Raw genomic sequence first — 22614 nt, forward strand, 5'->3', positions numbered from 1 at the left:
TCTGTGGTTCACCTCATGCATCTCTCACAATAATAACTGAGCGTTAGGCGAGTAAGAAATCCATAAAAATGAACCGTTTCAGAGAAATTAGCTAGTTAGCCTGAATTCATGATTGCATCATGTGTATAATCTCCAAAAGAACATAGTAGAAAATAATTATCAGACCGTAATGATAGATGGGATTATCATGATACTTCTAAGTTAGCAAATTCATGTACCATGTCACTTATCAGGATGTTAGTGGTTTGCTATTGGCTGATCTCCTGTGAGTGACAGGTAAAGCCCCGCCCTCGTCATCAGAAGAGAAGACATGCTGCAGGAGGAACTGATCCTGATTCAACATTATTAACACACTAATGATGTGCACGGTTTGATTGGTTGTTGAAGGACTGACACCTGTCAATCAAATCTAATACTCTTGTGTATTAACACTAATACTCGATGCTCGGACCCGTGAGTCATCAGCGACTGTGATTGGTCTGTCCTGATCAGCGTTGAGGAAAGTAGCGTGTATCACGTGTCTCTGGTTCCTGTTTGAGCATCTGAATAACACACACTTATAAGCGCTGAAGTGAAAACACACTGAAGAGTTAAAGCAGATTCAGCTTTATTTATCTCCATCGAGCTGAAGAATAAACTCGACGCAGATCCATCCACTGCGCGCACACTCAGCGCGCATGCGCGGTCCCGTTTGATTTCTTAATATTTAATATCAATGGCTGACGCTCGTTTCTAAAGCATCTCTCAAAATTAGGAAGGAATCTTTGACACGTTTTCTGAACACCAAGGTGAACGTCAATCTCTTTGATTTTGTCCGCTGGGCTTCGATCCTAATCAGTCAAAATTCACCCAAATTCACTCAAAATGGGACAGAAATGTCACATTTAACCCTTTCCGTTCCGCTGTCGACATTAACGCGAGGTACAGTCATTCATCATCTCTTTACAAACAAATGGTGTTTCTGTAAGTTTGCATGAACTGAAATTTGTATTTCATCAAATCAAATGTATCTTTGACTTTGTCACTGTTATTAGTAATATAGAGGACAACAATAGAGGCTTTGTCCTGTGATGACAGCTGTGTGCATTTATAATGTAACATGTCACATTTAAAGCTATGCATGCTAATATAGCCCTGACTGATGCATGATCTGTCTTTATTAACTATTATAAAAGAGAAGCTATATGCATTCATTCACTCACACATTTATGAAGATGTTTGAGTTCTGTTGTTGTAAGAGTTTCAAGCAAACACTTGAAGACCCCATGAAATCAACATGAGAGTCAATCAATGTCTGTGAGCTCTGACCATTTAACCATTTACTTTAAGCAGATATGCATTTATATCAATGAGAAATAGATTGTAAAGGTCCGTTCACAGTTCAATGATAACGATAACAATTACCTTTTAATAATCGTCCACACCATAACTATAACGATAACGGCATAGAATAATAATATCTTTGGAGTCACATTCAGAATCATTGTTCCTGGATCAGTGAGATCGGCCTCGTTGTTATAAAGGCGCCGCCCTCTTCTGGACGGAGGCGGGGCTAAAGCTCATTTGCATTTAAAGGGACACACACAAACGGCGTGTTTTTGCTCACACCTATAAAGGGACAAATTTGACAAGCTATAATAAATGATCTGGTATTTTGAGCTGAAATCTCACAGACACATTCTGGAGACACCAGAGATTTATATTACATCTAATGAAAAGAGGCGTAATATGTCGCCTTTAAAGCGATAGACGGCAAATTTGAGAATCAACAGAACGATATCATCCGTTAACGTTAAAGATCTTGGTGTGAATGGGCCTTAAGAAACATTGACGACTCATCTCGCACTCTGTAAAGTTCTGACCAATCAAACGAGAGTCCATCCCACTCCTTCGATACGCCCGCTAGCTTCCTGTTTCCTGTCTTTTTAGCCACACAAAATAAGACTCAAAGCCTCTGTCACACACACATATGTCCCATCTGTCAACAGAAGATGATGCGTCAGGTGTCCAGCAGCAGCGAATACTGCGTGGACGGACGGCCCTCGTGTTTAGCGGAGGACGGGAGGCTCTCGCCGAGCCACTTTGATTTGTGCCCCACCAAGTTTTACCAGTCTTCCCCCCCGCAGCGCTCTCGGCAGATGTGCTTCGCGTACCTGCCGCCACCGCCGGTCCTCAAGTCCCCCTCGTGCCGCGAGGAGCCGCGTCTGCCGCAGGGGCCCGCCGGAAACCACAGAAGCGGGGACTCTAAAAAGAAGGGAGCGTCCGGGAGGTCTGGGAAACGCGGCCGGCCGGCGGGAACCACCAAATCCGCCGGTTACAGAACCAGCACGGGCAGACCGCTGGGCACCACTAAAGCCGCCGGGTTTAAGACCAGTCCGGGCCGGCCCCTGGGCACCACCAAGGCCGCGGGCTATAAGGTGAGTCCCGGCCGGCCGCCCGGCAGCATCAAGAGCCCGTCTCGGCTGGGTAAGCTAAGCTACGGTTCCTGCAGCGGAGCGGCGTTCCCCTACAGCGTCATGCACAGACCCGACGCTACGCTGAAGGAGGAGGCGGCTAAAGAGTAAAGTCAACCTTTCCTTCTGTACTGTAATGCATCCTCATCCCTCACGCAAACATTAATCGGTAATGAGTAATAAGCCTAAAGAGAGTTTCATCGCAGTATTCAGATCACAGGAGTCAGTCTGAGTTTCTGAGTTACAGATCCTAGTGATGACATGTAGATGGAGAAGAGAAGCGGTCCCAGTACTGAGCCCTGAGGCACTCCAGTAGCTAGATGATAACAGTGATGGATAAACCATTAATACTTAATCTCACGTTAAGGTGCAGTCATATTTACCCAGCACCTCTCTATTGGTCAGTGTGGCGAATTCACACGACCAACTTGAACATGAGCGATATCTGCGTTGATTGACACTGTTTTCACGTTGGTTTAACTCTGTAAAGCTGCTGCTTTAAAGCAATCTACTGTAGAAAGTGCTGTATTAATAATGTGACAAACATTTCCACATCACTGTGATCAGATGCTGTCTGAACTGGTGTTTTCTCATTTTTGTTGTGTTTATGTGATTGAAAGGAAAGCGCAGCAGCACATATTTACATATTCATCAAAACCCCGGCCTGAGCATGTTCACTCACAGTCTAATCACTGATCACGCATATTCAACTCCTTATGAAGAACAGAGCCGGGGGTTTATCAGGGACTGTTTGAAAACCTTTGAATGCTAAGCCTCTGATTGTGTTTTGTCTGTTTTGTCTTCTGGTGTAGAACACCAAAACTGTTGTTACAAGCTCCCCAGTTCCTCCTCGGCAGCTTCCCGGTGCGGCAGCAGAAGACCCCCCCGCCAGCGGCGCTCCTGCCGTCAGGGGACGCCCCCCCGGGCCCCGAGCAGCTCATCTCCGCCACACTCTGGTCACGCTGAACGCCACCGCATGTCATGTCGGGTTGTTAGTGAGCTTCTTTCATAAGCTTGAGTTAGATAGTTAGACCATAATGACGAGTGCAATATTTTCATCATTCCAGCACTCCACCAAAGACCTCCAACAGCATGATTCGAGAAGAAACACATGAAACATGCACTCTTTAATCACACCTGTCGTTCATTACACGTCTTGTAATAGTTACTTTTGTATTGTGTTTATGATTCCAGCTCTGATGGTTCGTGTGTTGGTGTGTGGGAATGCAGCAGTGATGTAAACATGTTCTTATTGGTTCAGTATCACATGACTCAGATGAGTGCACTCTTAGAAAAAAGGGTTCGATATATGAAGCATAGGGTTCTGTACTCAACTGCAAAGGACCTTTTATGCAAAAGAAAAAATGATGATAATGACAAGAAAGAACCCTTTCGGCACAAAGGTTCTTTATAGGCTATTATTCATTCATATATGACATTATTCTGCAACATTTTGTAGTTGTAATTCAATTATTATTTATTAAACTGTTGTAGTAACATCACTTTTTAGTCATGCTCATTTTTCGAGGATAAAAACTGAAACGGCACTCTTCGTGTAATATTGATTAATTGAATTTTTAACCCCCATAGCTTGAATTTTGTGATCATTCACATGCATTGCTTTTTAGGGGTTCCAAATACGTAGCACTTTAGAACCTTTTAAGGTTCTATATAGAACCTTTTCTTCTAAGAGTGATAGTGACTATAGTAGCAGTGAAGAGAAGAGCTTGTGTTTAATATTTACATTCACACAATCAGTGACGTGGGCTTTTCTTAATTTTTCTTTCATTTTCCACACTTTGTGATACAGTTAGAATACGAATGTTTGTGTACATGTTTTATTAAAATGTTCTACAATTGAGGAACTCTTGATTTTTATTTTGATTTAAAGTAGAATAATGGAATTTTATTTTATTGAAGTAGCCTATTTTTTTACAAAAAAAGTGCGAATGTAAAGAAAATATAAGCAAATTATAAAATAGGCTCATATTTATTTATTTATTTGTTTGTTTATTTCGAGCAATATGTAGTTATACATGACAAGGCAATACGAAGCATTTCGGTTAGTCTGTACAAGCCTTTAAATTCATCATATTTATATCAACTTTAACAAAACCTTAATCTGTTGCTCGAAACGGAGTGGATAGAAGTAACGTATAATAACGTTTAAGATAATAGACTAACTGACATCAGTATTTTGGGTAGTTGACATAAGAAAAATGGAAAAATATTAGTTGCCTCTAACATGTGTGTAAATAATACTGTTTATTATTATTGTTTGTCCGACGTAGTCACGTGTTTTATGTTACTTTCCCCCGCGCTTCTGAGGATGAACTAATCACAGTGCTCTTCGTTTACCGGATAATACATTTAATTTATAGATACGTTCCAACAACTGATGCGGATTTTCTTTTGTATGTCAGGAAGTAATTTAGAGAATTAAACAATTATACGTTTTTTTTTTTTATAGTTTCTACAATAACACAAAATCTACTCGAGTTCGGCTTTGGAATTAAACTGCTTGTTTATTTGTATTAAAAAAATAATATCAATCGACAGTATTTGCTTGTGATTGACGTATTGTTTTGCTATCACGAATAGTTAGAAGTGTCGTGAACCGGAAGTAGAATCTTTCCCGAGTTCACAGAACCACAACATCAACACTAGCGTCAGTCGCGGTGGACTCGAGATGCGGTTCGCGCTGTCGCTCTTCGTCTTCGGGCTCGTGCGGCTGTCCTGCGGAGGTATGAGCTCACTAATACGGTTTATACCGTGTCCGTGACGAGCTGCGGCCAGTTAGCCCGTGTGAGGTGAGGTGATGCGGTGATTGACGTGTGTTCTCCCGCAGATGTGGCGGAGGACCCCGAGCCGCCTCAGAGGCGCTTTAACACGGCCGAGATGGCGGACGCGATGATGGGAACGGACCCCTCTCCCGCTGGGATACAGCAGCTGATCCCCAGAGACCTGCAGGAGGCCGTGCTGGGAGAGCCGTGTGCGGAGGAGGACCAGACGGAGGAGGCCCGAGACAGCGGGGAAACACACAGCCAGAGCCAGAACTTCACCGAGGCCGCCAAGACCTTTAAGGTGACCTGCGACCTGAGGAACACCAGCGGGATCCAGCGCTTCGCGGTGCAGGTGCTCAACGCGTCTCAGGTGCGTCACACACACACACACACACACACACACACACACACACACACACACACACACACACACACACACACACACACACACACACACAAGTCATCTTTATTTATATAGCGCTTTTTACAATACAGATTGTATCAAAGTAGCTTCACAGTGATAACATGAAAGTGGTCATCGTCCACCTGAAGTAAGGTCTAATATATTGTTGAATAATTAAATGTCCCCAACTAAGGAAGCCAAAAGCCAAGGCAACAGTGGCAGGAACTGAAACTCCATCAGGGACAGAATGGAGAATAAACCCTTCAGAGAACCCAGACTCAGTCGCTCCGTTCGGCTCTGGTCAACAGTGAACAGAGTGTGATTATAATTGAAGAGCATTACAGGTCAGAGGTCAGATTGTATCTGATCATTCAATATTAAACAGTTCCCTCTGTTTGGAGGTCTGCTGTGGGACGTGTCCCCACCACTATTAGCCAGGGTCGAAGTCCCCAGCACTTTTGAAACATCTTGCGGCACAGATGCAACTAATACAAATAAATAAATCATCTCTAGTTATCTAGCAGAGCATTCATTTCGTTCGTTTGTTAAGTAAGAGGCGATCTTGCGCTGAAATGTGTTTTTGAAATCATGTGACCAAAGTGCTCATTGACTGCGATCAGTGGCGCTCAGGGCCACATTAAGAGCTCACTGGGCCCCGGGTCTATGAGTCACTGCAGGGGATACGATTTTTTATAATATCAAAATTTAATACCACTAAAATTTCATAATTCTTGTGACCAATTTCAATATCACAAAAATAATAGTAGCTTAAGAAAAGAATCTCAAGCTTATCTGGATACGGCCCAGATACGGCTGACTTCGGTAAACCTCGCAATAAATGGAAAGACTGTCATTAGCGTAGATGCCATTCTTCTTATGATGTAGCGAGTTCATCAGGTGTTCAATAAAACATGTAATCAACTAACTTCAATAATTGATTATGAATAAGATTAACATCTTTTTTATCATTAATAACTTATACAATTATGTTTGAAAAATAATTGAGTTCTATTAAATGTTTTTTATTCCAATCGTGTAATCGTTTAATAGAAATATATTATCAAAAACGGTGGTAATCAAATAAAAGTTTAGCAAACGTTTTAATCCTTTTATTTTTGTGCTGCAAAACAGATTTAGTCAATTAAACCATGGACAAACAATATATATTCCTTAAAGAATGTGTAAATACATTTTAGTATTATTGTTGGTGTTTAAACAGCACTTCCTCTTCAAAAAAGGGGAGGAGACCGCAAGAAACTCTGGGTTTACTGAAGAAAACCTGCTGCCAACCAGGTTAGGTTCACAGAGTTAGTTACCATGGTAACTGACTCTGAGTATAAGTTACCTCTCTTTCAGAAGCGGGCTTGACTTACTCTGCTTTCTCGGGGTTGATATACCCCCCTTTCTGAAACGGAAAACCCAGAGTTTCCCTCATTTCAGGGTTAACATACTCAGAGTTTTCACTTAACCTCCTTTCTGAAACAGGCCCCAGCTCAGTAAGGTGTGTTCTCACACACACACACACACACACACAGGTGATCAGCTCAGTAAGGTGTGTTCTCACACACACACACACACACACACAGGTGATCAGCTCAGTAAGGTGTGTTCTCACACACACACACACACACACACACAGGTGATCAGCTCAGTAAGGTGTGTTCTCCTACAGGACCTGATGGACTTCCTGAATGCCAACGGCTCCGAGTGTTCGCTGGTGCTGTTCTACACGCCGTGGTGCCAGTTCTCCGCCAGCCTCGCGCCACACTTCAACGCCCTGCCTCGAGTGTTTCCCAGCATGCACTTCCTCGCGCTTGACGCCTCCCAGCACAGCAGGTCTCAGTGATGCTCTCACAGTGTGTCGAGTCACGTGACCCATGAGTGATTGTGTCGAGTCACGTGACCCGCGAGTGTGTCCTCATCAGTGTGTCTCTCTCCTCAGCCTCTCCACACGCTTCGGCACCGTGGCCGTCCCCAATATCCTCCTGTTCCAGGGCGCCAAACCAATGGCCCGGTTCAACCAGACGGAGCGAACGCTGGAGACGCTCGCGTCCTTCATCGCCAACCAGACAGGTGTGTGTCGTTCACTCCGGGCTGCGGGTCGGACGCTGTTGATTCCTCTGTGAGCTTTTCAACATGACTATAAGCGTTTGAGCGAGAGACTGTGTGTTCTGTCCTCGTGTGTGTCGGTGTACTGGACCCGCTGTTCTTAAAGGGACAGCGCTCATATTCCTCCGTCTCCATAGTAACACTGAACACACAACAGAAGACTGAGAACACACACACTCCTTCACTGATTAACTTCTGTAACTAGATCTGTCATGTAGATTTTACTAGAGCCTGACTGATAAAGGATTTTGAAGGCCGACACCAGTACAAATATTTGTTGGTTTTAAAATTCAATATTCCGATATATCGGCCGTTTTTTTTTTCTTTTTCTTTTTCAGAAACGTGCCAGAAAACATTAACAGATTTCCCTGACATTACTTTTTTGTAGTTATTTATGAGTTTTAACTAAAATAATATCTTAAAAGAAACTTGTTTCTTTTATTGTCACAACAGAACAGACGGATGATAGTGGCATTAGCTAGCTTTGTGGTTAGCTAGTCTATGATGAGCCATAATTTAGCAATGGATAACGTCACACTGCAAATTGTAATACATCCATTTTCAATATAACAGGCCGAGGAGAGATGATGCGTCTCATTGCTGTAACTGTCACACGGTATTACAGAAATACTTCAGTCACGTTGTCAAAAGTTAAAGGAACAGTCAGTCGACTACTGTAACAACGTAATGCAACTATTACTAGCTAATTCCGCTTCACTCTCGGCTTTTTTAACAGCAGGACATGGACATGATAGTCACAAATGTTGTCATGCTTATTTGAGTTACGAGAACTGATGGGGATGTTCTTTTAATTGTTATTCAAGCGATGTATGTATCGTGACCAACTCAACGAGTGTTGCCAACAGCAACGGTGTAGAGTGCCCTCTGGTGGACAAACTATTCAACTCCAACACTCATGACATGGTTCAAGCGTGTTTCGTCCATTTTATTTTATTTTTGAAATATTCATTTATCGGCCATTATAACTGCCGATACCGATAGTTTGGAAAATGTATAATATATATATCCAGGCTGGTGATGTAGCTCCTGCTGAAGCGTGACTCATGATTGGCTGTGTTCCGCAGGTTTCGGGACGAGCCCGGATCAGGCGGTCGAGGAGGACGACCGTGTGGGTCCTCTCCCGGCGGCTCCCGTCAGGAGCATCGACTGGCTCTTCGTGTTCTCCGTGCTCTTCATCTCCGGCTTCACTCTCTACGCCATCCTGTGCAGCGACAGCATCCGCTGGCTCATCCCGGGGCAGGACCACGAGCACCAGGACTAGAGTGTGTGAGTGTGTGTGTGTGTGAGTGAGTGCCTGCTTTGCAGAATAAAGGAAGTGTGTGAAGGGAAAGACTGTGGCTTGTGTTATTGCGTGCCTGGGCTCTCCATCCGCTGGTTTCTGGGTGTTGTGGAAGAAGCGCTCCTGTTCTCCAGTCCACCGCCACCACGGAGCAGTATGTGTGTATATCATAATGTGTTCTCATAAATTATTTCTTCTCAAATGTGTGTTGAATGTAAACTCATTTTAGGACTGTGAATTTATCGGAGAATATTCTTAAATAAGGAAATAAAATAAATAACTTAAATAAGTTTATAAAACTTAAACTTTGTTATTTATTCATTAAATGAGCGATCGTTTCGCTTGATAAGACCCTTATTCATCGTCTGGAGTCGTTTAAAGCCCTTTGAACAGTTTGCACTGAAACTGTCATTTGGACCTTGAACCGTTTGGTCCCCATTGAAGTCCATTATATGGAGAAAATCCTGGAATGTTTCATCAAAAAGCTTAATTTTTTTTCGACTGAAGAAAGAAAGACATGGACATCTTGGATGACATGGGGGTGAGTAAATTATCAGCAAAAGTTTTTTTAAAAGTGAACAACTACTTTAACATCGCAAACCCCAAATTTGCCATAAACCAATAGCAAATCCACCAATACACTGTTATACCAGAGAAAACTGATCCTAGACCAGCAGTTCTGCGCAGATTCCCCCTCTAAAGCAGCAGTGGTTTGAGTGACGGCCATACTTTTTCCTACTATGAAATTAAGTCTGTTTGATTACAAACAGTATTAAAGTCAGCTCTTCTAGCTTCATTTATATAGCGCTTTTAACATTATAGATTGTTTCACAGCAGCTTTACAGTGATAACAGGAGACTACACAGAGATTGTTTAGGCTCTGCAGCAGCTCTAGATTGTGCAGATGAAATTAGTTTTGATTGATTTAATCATTTATTACTCCATAATATCTTTCTGTGTTCAGCGAAGAAGATTTAGAACAGCTTGAGGAGGAGTAAGGGTGACAGAATGTATTTTTTTGGGCGAACTGTCCCTTTAACTGACAGAGACCCGGCCAGGGAGGACCGCTGGAGCCGCAGAAACATGTTCACTTACTAGAGCGCATCCTCTAGTGTTGAACACTGAGGGAACCTACACGCCTCACGGCCACCATACTCATCGTCGGCGCTATTCTGCTCAGGCGGTGTCGGGGCAGCCCTCTCCGCTGTTTCCCGCGCTGCTGCTGTCACAGGGCGGCCATGAGCTGGTTAATGTTTACTCTGACCTCCAGCCGCCGATGGCCGAGTGTGTTCACTAAACTAGCCCGCTGTTCTCTGTCTGCGGAGAGCCGTACAGGGAGAATGGTAAGAAGTGTTCATTTTGACCAATAACTGGGAACGCGACGAGACGAGCGCTCTTTTACTACAGTGACGTCGGCAGCGCGTCGACCAATCAAATGCTGTAGACTAAAAATACAAACGAGCTTCCAGTGTGTGAGTCGCGTTCGTATTTTTTTTTAGTCTATGTGACGTAACTAGTCCTACTATTTGGCAGCTAATCAGATAAATGCTACATTCGGTTCCCCAAAGAAAGGGAGACACTTCTGTGTGAGTCAGATTTAACCCATTCTCGAAATAATCATTAACACGTCACCGACAGTCAAGCCAACAGCAAGTGTCGTTTGTTTTTGTGTTTTCATTACTCTGATTGTTTTGCACATCGCGGCCACCGTAACTAGCCACTGGAGTCGAGCGCCATCTAGCGGATCAAGAAGATCAGTCTCTCTCTCTGTCTCTCTCTCTCTCTCTCTCTCTCTCTCTCTCTCTCTCTCTCTGTCTCTGTCTCTCTCTCTCTCTCTCTCTCACTCACACACACACACACACACACACACACACACACACACGCGCGCGCGCATGATCTTGTTCTGCAGAGGATCTCGAGCGCCGTGGCTCTGTTATGACCGGTTATGACCGACAGGTGGCGCAAACACCCTTTACTGACGAACAAAATCCACAATATTGAAGCCTGGACGCGCGTTTATAGAATCACCAGTTATTAATGTTTGTGATGATATGTTTACAGATATGGTTATGTGATGATGCTCTTTGTTCACTCAATCAGTGCCTTTATGAACTCAATAGACTATGATTTCATTAACTTAAAAAATATACTGTGTAATAATTATTGTACTTTCTAAGAAATGGTATGGCTTCATTTTTCCACGTATAAATCAACTACTATTACACTCATGTTAAACCAAATATAACTAAAATGCTCAGAAAATAAAGGAAGTATGTTGAGCTCAATAGTTTGGTTTGATATCCAAGAAATATGTTCATAACTGTAACGATTGTGACGCTGATTAGAGAATAACTGGGAAGAGTTTAATGTATATAACCATATAAATGTAGAAACCAGTATCGATCTGTGCGAGAACCTCCGTTACTGCAGACTGTGTGTGTGTGTGTGTGTGAGAGAGAGAAAGAGAGTGAGTGACAGTGACTGTGTGTGTGTTTAATGAACAGTTGTGTGTTCCTGTAGGCCTCAGACTGGCTCTCCCCAGCCGAGCGTGAGCAGGTTCTGCTGGAGCTGAAGGCCACTGGATGGGTGGAGCTGGACGAGCGGGACGCGATTTACAAGGAGCTGCACTTCAAAACATTCAACCAGGTCTGACAACACTTGATCTCCCTCAGTTCCTCCGTTAGTTTCTTCCTCTCTTCCTCCCTCAGTTCCTCCATCAGTTCCTCCATCAGTTCCTCCTTCTGTTCCTCCATCAGTTCCTCCATCAGTTCCTCCATCAGTTCCTCCTTCTGTTCCTCCATCAGTTCCTGTGTTCCTCCTTCTGTTCCTATATAAACAGTGAAATATTATTTTAATGTAAAACAGCTGTTTTCTATGTGAAAATACTAAGGGTGTAAATCGGAGCCTTAATGACGATTCGATACAATAACGATTTCTTAAGCCAACGATTCGATTATTTTCCATACTTACGATACGATACGATTCGATTCAATACGATTCAATACTAGATATTTTTATATGATATCTATTAAGTTTCAAATAAATCAACAAAAAAAAAGAAAATAATTAGCCTTTTATTGAGAATACAGAAACAGCATTTGTGGCGAGCAGGAGAGAGCGGCGCGAGGCCGGTGGCGTGAGTGCTGAGACGCACAGTTTGAGACCTGTCAGACGTCTCTCGATCTTCAGCGTCTTCTCTCCTCTTTTTATGCTTCCGCTCTTCCGTGAGAGATGTGAGACGAGTGCCGGCCTTCCTTATATTGGCCAGACCTGGAACACGCTGTCGTATTCGTAGAGAAATGAACATTCAGTTCACCAAATTGAGGGAAAAAAAAAACAAAAGTGTAATTTAATCCTGAGATCAAAGCGGTGTTTTCCGCATCCTCACTGCAGTCATCAGTGTCGCATGATCCTCTCACAGAAATCACTCTAATATGATGATCATCAAGAAACATTTATGATTATTATCTGTGTTGAAAACAGATTTGTGATCATTTATTTATACAAGTTCAGTATGTATCTGAAATGGATTTGTTTGCGTCCTTGATGAGTAAAAGCATCAGTTTCGTCCAGTAACTCGCTCTTCTGGCATATAAACAGGCGTGTGTGTTGAACCCCTCCCTCTCTCTCTCCCTTCCCCCTGTGAATGCCGTGTCTCTCGCCCGTGTCAGTCCTCATTAGCCTGAGAGAGAGCAGAGCCGCTCTGTGCTGAAACTCAACTTCTGATCAAAATCATTTCTTTCACAAACAATCAGATTGGCTAAAATGTTTCATGTGCCTCAGAAAACCACTAACTATCCCATCGGTCTCTGTTTCCTCTTCACGTTGTTTGCCTCTCCTTGTAATAGTGACCTCACATTTTTCCATTTTTCCATCTCACTGCTTCTCTGTTTTGCACGTAGCTGGTTGTCCCTGGAGTTAGTCCAGAGCAGGTGATGGAGACTGTGGATTGAGTTCTGTGACTGAATGAGTAACGCCACATATTGTCAGATATCGGGATCAGGAAGAAATGTCCAGCTGGTTAACTATTACTCTATTAATCTGATTCATCTGCTGGCAGTATTACTGGTACCAGTCTGTGGATGATGATGTTTTGATGGGATTCAGAATAATGGTTGCTGAAGCGATCAGACTCTCTTGGCTAGAAAGGGTTAAAGTAATCCCAGAGTAAAACACATGCTTGAGCTGAAAGCAACTCGCACTGCAGATCTTAAAATAAGTCAGAGTCTCCCGATGCACATCAGTAATGTGTGTTTCTAAGTCACACTTATAGAACTGAACTGAGGTCTAATCCAAGAGTTATTCACCCAAAAAATGTGAATTAGTCCATGATTTACTCTCACTCAAGCCTTCCTAGGCGTAAATGAGTTTCAACTTTCAGACGAATACAATCAGAGTTATATTAGAACATATCTTGCTCTTCCCAGATGTATAATGGCAGTGAATGGAGGATGGGATTCTGAAGCCCAAAGAAAGCTCATCCATCATAACAGTAAATTCATACGGGTCACCATGAGGTTAAAGATGCAGTCCGCAGCGTTTCCTCTTTGTCGCCATCTCTGTTCAAAATCTGCAATTGCAGTTATTCGCGGAATTTACGTAGGTTGTAAATCGGCATGAAACAGCGCGGATGAACTCAGTGTTTTGAGGCGAGTGCCGCTGTGTGGATACTGTCATACACAATCACAGATTCACTTTCAGAAAGTTTGACCAACATAAGAATTTTCACTGGAAAATGTCTTCTGAACAAGTAACATCCACTTTTGTTCTGATCAACTAAGGGGGCAAAGCATTCGACATAATAAGCTTCGTTAGATTTAATCAACGCGATTTACAGCAACCGTGCAAATTATGTGTGTGTGTGTGTGTGTGTGTGTGTGTGTGTCCGGGGTCACAGTAAAGTCCTGTTCCTCAAACAAGAGTGATGGCTGTGGAATAGAGGAGATGGTGTGTGTGTGTGTGTGTGTGTGTGTGTGTGTGTGTGTGTGTGTGATCGGTGTTGGTCAGTGGTGTATGAGTGTTTTCCTCAGAGTAAGAGCGGCGGCTGTGGAATAGAGGAGATGGTGTGTGTGTGTGTGTGTGTGTGTGTGATCGGTGTTGGTCAGTGGTGTATGAGTGTATTCCTCAGTGTAAGAGCGGCAGCTGTCGTGTATCGAGGCGCTCCTCCATCAGGAGAGTCTGTAATCTCACTCATGATGACCATCAGGTATGAAACATGTGTTTGCACCACACACACACTCTCCTCCAGCGTTAGATGACAATCACGGTGTAATAACACTAAAGTGGTGTGTGTGTGTGTGTGACGCGTCTGATTATCTGAGGCCTGTAACATGTCAAATCTGATTACCGGCAGAGGAGGTGTGAGCACACAATACACACTGACAAAAGACCCGACCTTGACCTCCAACCTCTTGCCTTGTGTGTGTGTGTGTGTGTGAGACGCTCCACAACACAGCGCTCTGTGTGTGTGTGATTCGGTTCAGATGTGGAGATCTGCATCAGATTCAGAAAGATTATTGTGTTGTCATATTATATATATATTGACTAGTATTTTGTCTGACAGAATGAATGTCAGAGCGGAAATGTTGCGGAGATCATTATCATTATCATGCTGTTGAATAATTGCCAATATTGCTGATGAAAGTTGAGCAAAAGCAGACGGCGCGATTAAACTGCTGACGGAGTCGAGTTGCAGGATTTGTCAATCACTTTAAATGGATAACAGGACGCTAAAACAGCAGTGTGACATCACAGGTTGGAGGACCGTCTCTCTCTCTCTCTCTCACACACACACACACACTCCTGTTTGATTACGAGAGGTTTGGCCGCACAATGGCGGTTCAGTTGGCTTAATTAGCTAAAGGAAGTATTTAAAGGCTTAATTGAGATTGCATTGGGAAATTGCTCTGAAATAGCCAGTGTGTTTTTTCCATAGGGGTTTATCTTGCTTCTGATTGGAGGAGGCAGAAACGTTGTCATCCTCCAATCACAGGTCGGCTCAACTCCGAGATCTGAGATCGTTTGGACTTCCTTAACTTTACACTGGAGAGAACTCTCTTTTCCCAAACCAGAGTCCATTCCTCTGTTAAATATGTTCAGGATTACACTCAGTGAACCACGTGTGCCTTATAAACAAGTTATTGAAAACACACACTACCAGTCAAAAGTTGCATAAATGTTTCTTGAGCATCAAATCATCATATTGGAGTGATTTCTGAAGGATCTCAGGATCACAGGAATAAATCACACTTTACTATATATTCACATAGAAAACAGCTGATTTACACTGGAATAATATTTGTTCTGTTTTTACTGTATTCTTGATAAATGCAGCTTTGATGAGCAGAAGAAACTTCTTATAAAAAATTTCAAACTTTAGACTGTTAGCGAGTGGCAGCAGAAATAGAGTTCTGATCATCATTATTATTATTATATCCAGCGTTATGTGTTATTGATCATTGAGAGGAAGATCACTGTTTCTACTCCTCTGATCTTCATAACTCTCCTCCTCTGATCTTCATAACTCTACTCCTCCTCTGATCTTCATAACTCTACTCCTCCTCTGATCTTCATAACTCTCCTCCTCTGATCTTCATAACTCTCCTCCTCCTCTGATCTTCATAACTCTCCTCCTCCTCTGATCTTCATAACTCTCCTCCTCCTCTGATCTTCATAACTCTCCTCCTCCTCTGATCTTCATAACTCTCCTCCTCCTCTGATCTTCATAACTCTACTCCTCCTCTGATCTTCATAACTCTATTCGTCCTCTGATCTTCATAACTCTCCTCCTCCTCTGATCTTCATAACTCTCCTCCTCTGATCTTCATAACTCTCCTCCTCCTCTGATCTTCATAACTCTCCTCCTCCTCTGATCTTCATAACTCTCCTCCTCCTCTGATCTTCATAACTCTCCTCCTCTGATCTTCATAACTCTCCTCCTCTGATCTTCATAACTCTCCTCCTCTGATCTTCATAACTCTCCTCCTCCTCTGATCTTCATAACTCTCCTCCTCCTCTGATCTTCATAACTCTCCTCCTCTGATCTTCATAACTCTCCTCCTCTGATCTTCATAACTCTCCTCCTCCTCTGATCTTCATAACTCTCCTCCTCTGATCTTCATAACTCTCCTCCTCCTCTGATCTTCATAACTCTCCTCCTCCTCTGATCTTCATAACTCTCCTCCTCCTCTGATCTTCATAACTCTCCTCCTCCTCTGATCTTCATAACTCTACTCCTCTGATCTTCATAACTCTCCTCCTCCTCTGATCTTCATAACTCTCCTCCTCTGATCTTCATAACTCTACTCCTCTGATTTTCATAACTCTACTCCTCTGATCTTCATAACTCTCCTCCTCTGATCTTCATAACTCTACTCCTCCTCTGATCTTCATAACTCTCCTCCTCTGATCTTCATAACTCTCCTCCTCTGATCTTCATAACTCTCCTCCTCCTCTGATCTTCATAACTCTCCTCCTCCTCTGATCTTCATAACTCTTCTCCTCTGATCTTCATAACTCTCCTCCTCTGATCTTCATAAATCTCCTCCTCCTCTGATCTTCATAACTCTACTCCTCTGATCTTCATAACTCTTCTCCTCTGATCTTCATAACTCTACTCCTCTGATCTTCATAACTCTCCTCCTCCTCTGATCTTCATAACTCTCCTCCTCTGATCTTCATAACTCTCCTCCTCTGATCTTCATAACTCTCCTCCTCCTCTGATCTTCATAACTCTATTCGTCCTATGATCTTCATAACTCTCCTCCTCTGATCTTCATAACTCTACTCCTCTGATCTTCATAACTCTCCTCCTCCTCTGATCTTCATAACTCTCCTCCTCTGATCTTCATAACTCTCCTCCTCCTCTGATCTTCATAACTCTACTCCTCCTCTGATCTTCATAACTCTCCTCCTCCTCTGATCTTCATAACTCTACTCCTCCTCTGATCTTCATAACTCTCCTCCTCCTCTGATCTTCATAACTCTCCTCCTCTGATTTTCATAACTCTACTCCTCCTCTGATCTTCATAACTCTCCTCCTCTGATCTTCATAAATCTCCTCCTCCTCTGATCTTCATAACTCTCCTCCTCTGATCTTCATAACTCTCCTCCTCCTCTGATCTTCATAACTCTACTCCTCCTCTGATCTTCATAACTCTATTCGTCCTCTGATCTTCATAACTCTCCTCCTCTGATCTTCATAACTCTCCTCCTCTGATCTTCATAACTCTTCTCCTCTGATCTTCATAACTCTTCTCCTCTGTTCTTCATAACTCTTCTCCTCTGATCTTCATAACTCTTCTCCTCTGTTCTTCATAACTCTTCTCCTCTGATCTTCATAACTCTCCTCCTCCTCTGATCTTCATAACTCTGCTCCTCCTCTGATCTTCATAACTCTCCTCCTCCTCTGATCTTCATAACTCTCCTCATCTGATCTTCATAACTCTCCTCCTCTGATCTTCATAACTCTGCTCCTCCTCTGATCTTCATAACTCTTCTCCTCCTCTGATCTTCATAACTCTGCTCCTCCTCTGATCTTCATAACTCTCCTCCTCTGATCTTCATAACTCTCCTCCTCTGATCTTCATAACTCTCCTCCTCTGATCTTCATAACTCTGCTCCTCCTCTGATCTTCATAACTCTCCTCCTCCTCTGATCTTCATAACTCTGCTCCTCCTCTGATCTCCATAACTCTCCTCCTCCTCTGATCTTCATAACTCTACTCCTCCTCTGATCTTCATAACTCTACTCCTCCTCTGATCTTCATAACTCTACTCCTCCTCTGATCTTCATAACTCTGCTCCTCCTCTGATCTTCATAACTCTACTCCTCCTCTGATCTTCATAACTCTGCTCCTCCTCTGATCTTCATAACTATACTCCTCCTCTGATCTTCATAACTCTACTCCTCCTCTGATCTTCATAACTCTGCTCCTCCTCTGATCTTCATAACTCTCCTCCTCCTCTGATCTTCATAACTCTACTCCTCTGATCTTCATAACTCTCCTCCTCCTCTGATCTTCATAACTCTACTCCTCCTCTGATTTTCATAACTCTACTCCTCCTCTGATCTTCATAACTCTCCTCTTCTGATCTTCATAACTCTGCTCCTCCTCTGATCTTCATAACTCTCCTCCTCCTCTGATCTTCATAACTCTCCTCCTCCTCTGATCTTCATAACTCTACTCCTCCTCTGATTTTCATAACTCTACTCCTCCTCTGATTTTCATAACTCTCCTCCTCCTCTGATCTTCATAACTCTCCTCCTCTGATCTTCATAACTCTCCTCCTCCTCTGATCTTCATAACTCTACTCCTCTGATCTTCATAACTCTCCTCCTCCTCTGATCTTCATAACTCTACTCCTCTGATTTTCATAACTCTCCTCCTCCTCTGATCTTCATAACTCTCCTCCTCTGATCTTCATAACTCTCCTCCTCCTCTGATCTTCATAACTCTACTCCTCTGATCTTCATAACTCTCCTCCTCCTCTGATCTTCATAACTCTACTCCTCCTCTGATCTTCATAACTCTACTCCTCTGATCTTCATAACTCTCCTCCTCCTCTGATCTTCATAACTCTACTCCTCCTCTGATTTTCATAACTCTACTCCTCCTCTGATTTTCATAACTCTACTCCTCTGATTTTCATAACTCTCCTCCTCCTCTGATCTTCATAACTCTACTCCTCTGATTTTCATAACTCTCCTCCTCCTCTGATCTTCATAACTCTCCTCCTCTGATCTTCATAACTCTCCTCCTCCTCTGATCTTCATAACTCTACTCCTCTGATCTTCATAACTCTCCTCCTCCTCTGATCTTCATAACTCTCCTCCTCTGATCTTCATAACTCTCCTCCTCCTCTGATCTTCATAACTCTCCTCCTCCTCTGATCTTCATAACTCTCCTCCTCTGATCTTCATAACTCTCCTCCTCCTCTGATCTTCATAACTCTACTCCTCCTCTGATCTTCATAACTCTCCTCCTCCTCTGATCTTCATAACTCTCCTCCTCCTCTGATCTTCATAACTCTCCTCCTCCTCTGATCTTCATAACTCTACTCCTCCTCTGATCTTCATAACTCTACTCCTCCTCTGATCTTCATAACTCTACTCCTCCTCTGATCTTCATAACTCTCCTCCTCCTCTGATCTTCATAACTCTCCTCCTCTGATCTTCATAACTCTCCTCCTCCTCTGATCTTCATAACTCTACTCCTCTTCTGATCTTCATAACTCTCCTCCTCTGATCTTCATAACTCTCCTACTCCTCTGATCTTCATAACTCTACTCCTCTTCTGATCTTCATAACTCTCCTCCTCTGATCTTCATAACTCTACTCCTCTTCTGATCTTCATAACTCTCCTCTGATCTTCATAACTCTCCTACTCCTCTGATCTTCATAACTCTACTCCTCTGATCTTCATAACTCTCCTCCTCCTCTGATCTTCATAACTCTCCTCCTCCTCTGATTTTCATAACTCTCCTCCTCTGATCTTCATAACTCTACTCCTCTGATCTTCATAACTCTCCTCCTCCTCTGATTTTCATAACTCTCCTCCTCTGATCTTCATAACTCTTCTCCTCTGATCTTCATAACTCTACTCCTCTGATTTTCATAACTCTCCTCCTCCTCTGATCTTCATAACTCTACTCCTCTGATTTTCATAACTCTCCTCCTCCTCTGATCTTCATAACTCTCCTCCTCTGATCTTCATAACTCTCCTCCTCCTCTGATCTTCATAACTCTCCTCCTCCTCTGATCTTCATAACTCTCCTCCTCCTCTGATCTTCATAACTCTCCTCCTCTGATCTTCATAACTCTCCTACTCCTCTGATCTTCATAACTCTACTCCTCTGATCTTCATAACTCTCCTCCTCCTCTGATCTTCATAACTCTCCTCCTCCTCTGATCTTCATAACTCTCCTCCTCTGATCTTCATAACTCTCCTCCTCCTCTGATCTTCATAACTCTCCTCCTCTGATCTTCATAACTCTACTCCTCTGATTTTCATAACTCTCCTCCTCCTCTGATCTTCATAACTCTACTCCTCTGATTTTCATAACTCTCCTCCTCCTCTGATCTTCATAACTCTCCTCCTCTGATCTTCATAACTCTCCTCCTCCTCTGATCTTCATAACTCTACTCCTCTGATCTTCATAACTCTCCTCCTCCTCTGATCTTCATAACTCTCCTCCTCTGATCTTCATAACTCTCCTACTCCTCTGATCTTCATAACTCTACTCCTCTGATTTTCATAACTCTCCTCCTCCTCTGATCTTCATAACTCTACTCCTCTGATCTTCATAACTCTCCTCCTCCTCTGATCTTCATAACTCTACTCCTCTGATCTTCATAACTCTCCTCCTCCTCTGATCTTCATAACTCTCCTCCTCTGATCTTCATAACTCTTCTCCTCTGATCTTCATAACTCTACTCCTCTGATTTTCATAACTCTCCTCCTCCTCTGATCTTCATAACTCTACTCCTCTGATTTTCATAACTCTCCTCCTCCTCTGATCTTCATAACTCTCCTCCTCTGATCTTCATAACTCTCCTCCTCCTCTGATCTTCATAACTCTACTCCTCTGATCTTCATAACTCTCCTCCTCCTCTGATCTTCATAACTCTCCTCCTCTGATCTTCATAACTCTCCTACTCCTCTGATCTTCATAACTCTACTCCTCTGATCTTCATAACTCTCCTCCTCCTCTGATCTTCATAACTCTACTCCTCTGATCTTCATAACTCTCCTCCTCCTCTGATCTTCATAACTCTCCTCCTCTGATCTTCATAACTCTCCTCCTCTTCTGATCTTCATAACTCTTCTCCTCTGATCTTCATAACTCTTCTCCTCTTCCTCAGGCCTTCGGGTTCATGAGTCGCGTGGCTCTTCAGGCTGAGAAGATGAGCCATCACCCCGAGTGGTTCAACGTTTATAATAAGGTACTGCTGAGCGTCCAGCGGCGGCTCATAGTGTTTTCTTCCGTGTTTGCCATGAATACTCTGTGTTTGAAGGACAGGGGAGGCCACACACACACACACCCATAGACATAATGGTTTTTATACTGTACAAACTGTATATTTTATCCCCTTACACTAACCCTACCCCTAAACCTGCCCATCACAGGAAACATTCTGCATTTTTACATTTTCAAAAAAAAAAAAAATCATTCCGTATGATTTATAAGTGTGTTTAGCCATGGGGACTCAATTTAGGCCCACACTGACACGAGTCCCCATGAGTCTGTGTGCATTCAGGTTTAAGTCCCCACCGGGATAGAAAAAATATGTACACAGACACAGAAATACAAATACACACACATACAGATACACACAGACCTGAAAATGAAATGTCCAACTTAAACTGTGGTGAATCTAGAACGCTTTAGAAGCAACAGACTGAAGTTTGATCTCTTCTCAAAGACGATGCTCGGCAGATTATTGCTGACGTGAAAAAAGTTACAGAATATAAGTTTATTGTTATGAAAAATGCAGAAAAATAATATTTTCAAAATCATGTTTTACTCTTAAACTGCAAGAAAATCCGAGTAATGAATCTAAAGTTGTGTTCCTCATGTGAGCTGACCTCAGCGAGTGTGTGTTCGGCTGCAGTTCCACACTCCTCCACTAGAGGAAACTCTCATAGACGCCAGGAGCACAAGCGAGACCGTTGTTTTCAGGACCATTTAACCTGTTCCAATCATGACCATGATGTTTTTGTCAAATTTTTAAAATTCTAAAAAATCAAAAGGTAAAATGTTTCAAAAATGACAGAAAAGCACCAGAGGGTTAAAAATACTGGAGAAATATAAAACTACTCATATTTGAAGTTTAGTGCAAATACGTATATATACACACAAACATTTTTGTATTTTAAGTGTGTCGGGATATAAGCCTCATGGGAGTGGGCGGAGCTAACGAGATCTTTTTTCTTGTTTCGACTCTGATTGGTGGAAGGTTTGCCACGGCATCGTGGGTAATGTAGTTGTTCAGGAAGTCATTGTTAAACGGTTATTTTAAAAATAAAGAAGTCTGACGGCTTCAACAGAAGCTAATACTGTGGCTGAACAAGCTCGTAGCTCACGGTAGGGCTGTTTATAAGCGGTGTAGTGATGTAGTGATGGGATACTGTCTTGCAGGTCCAGATCACGTTATCCACACACGACTGCGGAGGACTGTCGAAGAAGGACATCCGGCTGGCCAAATTCATCGATAAGGTGGCTCTGTCCCTGTAGACGCTTATCTACAACATATTACACATGCTTTATGTATTCCCAAAAGAGGAGAGCTTAATTCACACCGTTGTGCTTTAACATCATGAATCTGCTAAATGCATATTAAAAAGAGTGTCGATTAATTTCATACTCGTTTAATATCTGGCCATTTGTTTAGGTGCATTTTTACATATGAAAAATGTGCATTTCTTTTCTTTATAAAGTAGGATAAACAGGAGAGTGATGATTAATTCTCTACAGTAGTGTCATCATTATCCACTTCTCTTCATTATCTGTGTGACATCATCAATCATGAGATCAGTTCATCTCTACAGAAGACAAGAGTGTTTAT

The 22614-nt window shown here is 42.7% G+C and overlaps 3 protein-coding genes across 3 annotated transcripts; all 3 read left to right on the forward strand.

Annotated features, from left to right (window-relative positions):
- The first annotated feature begins 690 nt into the window (after nucleotides 1-690).
- Nucleotides 691-3621, forward strand: c19h5orf24 (chromosome 19 C5orf24 homolog). The gene is made up of 3 exons (XM_039674642.2): nucleotides 691-921; nucleotides 1989-2560; nucleotides 3266-3621. Exons 2-3 carry the CDS (start codon nucleotides 1992-1994, stop codon nucleotides 3417-3419), a joined length of 723 nt encoding a protein of 240 aa, XP_039530576.1. The 5' UTR covers nucleotides 691-921; nucleotides 1989-1991; the 3' UTR covers nucleotides 3420-3621.
- A 1416-nt stretch (nucleotides 3622-5037) lies between these two features.
- Nucleotides 5038-9099, forward strand: txndc15 (thioredoxin domain containing 15). Its single transcript, XM_039674560.2, has 5 exons — nucleotides 5038-5197; nucleotides 5302-5606; nucleotides 7312-7475; nucleotides 7582-7712; nucleotides 8834-9099. The coding sequence occupies exons 1-5, from the start codon at nucleotides 5143-5145 to the stop codon at nucleotides 9028-9030; spliced, it is 852 nt and encodes a 283-aa protein (XP_039530494.2). The 5' UTR covers nucleotides 5038-5142; the 3' UTR covers nucleotides 9031-9099.
- Nucleotides 9100-10201: 1102 nt separating this feature from the next.
- On the forward strand, nucleotides 10202-22410 carry LOC120481348 (pterin-4-alpha-carbinolamine dehydratase 2). Its single transcript, XM_039674969.2, has 4 exons — nucleotides 10202-10391; nucleotides 11569-11694; nucleotides 20911-20991; nucleotides 22188-22410. Exons 1-4 carry the CDS (start codon nucleotides 10287-10289, stop codon nucleotides 22281-22283), a joined length of 408 nt encoding a protein of 135 aa, XP_039530903.1. The 5' UTR covers nucleotides 10202-10286; the 3' UTR covers nucleotides 22284-22410.
- Nucleotides 22411-22614: the final 204 nt, after the last annotated feature.

The sequence above is a fragment of the Pimephales promelas genome, chromosome 19 (assembly GCF_988280905.1).
Source record: "Pimephales promelas chromosome 19, fPimPro1.hap1.1, whole genome shotgun sequence".
Taxonomy (NCBI): domain Eukaryota; kingdom Metazoa; phylum Chordata; class Actinopteri; order Cypriniformes; family Leuciscidae; genus Pimephales; species Pimephales promelas.

Coding starts and splice junctions, on each gene's coding strand:
- c19h5orf24 (XM_039674642.2), top strand. CDS start 1,992: ATGATGCGTCAGGTGTCCAGCAGCAGCGAATACTGCGTGGACGGACGG. Junction 2,561..3,265: donor AAGGAGGAGGCGGCTAAAGA/GTAAAGTCAACC, acceptor CTTCTGGTGTAG/AACACCAAAACTGTTGTTAC.
- txndc15 (XM_039674560.2), top strand. CDS start 5,143: ATGCGGTTCGCGCTGTCGCTCTTCGTCTTCGGGCTCGTGCGGCTGTCC. Junction 5,198..5,301: donor CGTGCGGCTGTCCTGCGGAG/GTATGAGCTCAC, acceptor GTTCTCCCGCAG/ATGTGGCGGAGGACCCCGAG. Junction 5,607..7,311: donor AGGTGCTCAACGCGTCTCAG/GTGCGTCACACA, acceptor GTTCTCCTACAG/GACCTGATGGACTTCCTGAA.
- LOC120481348 (XM_039674969.2), top strand. CDS start 10,287: ATGAGCTGGTTAATGTTTACTCTGACCTCCAGCCGCCGATGGCCGAGT. Junction 10,392..11,568: donor AGAGCCGTACAGGGAGAATG/GTAAGAAGTGTT, acceptor GTGTTCCTGTAG/GCCTCAGACTGGCTCTCCCC. Junction 20,992..22,187: donor GGTTCAACGTTTATAATAAG/GTACTGCTGAGC, acceptor ACTGTCTTGCAG/GTCCAGATCACGTTATCCAC.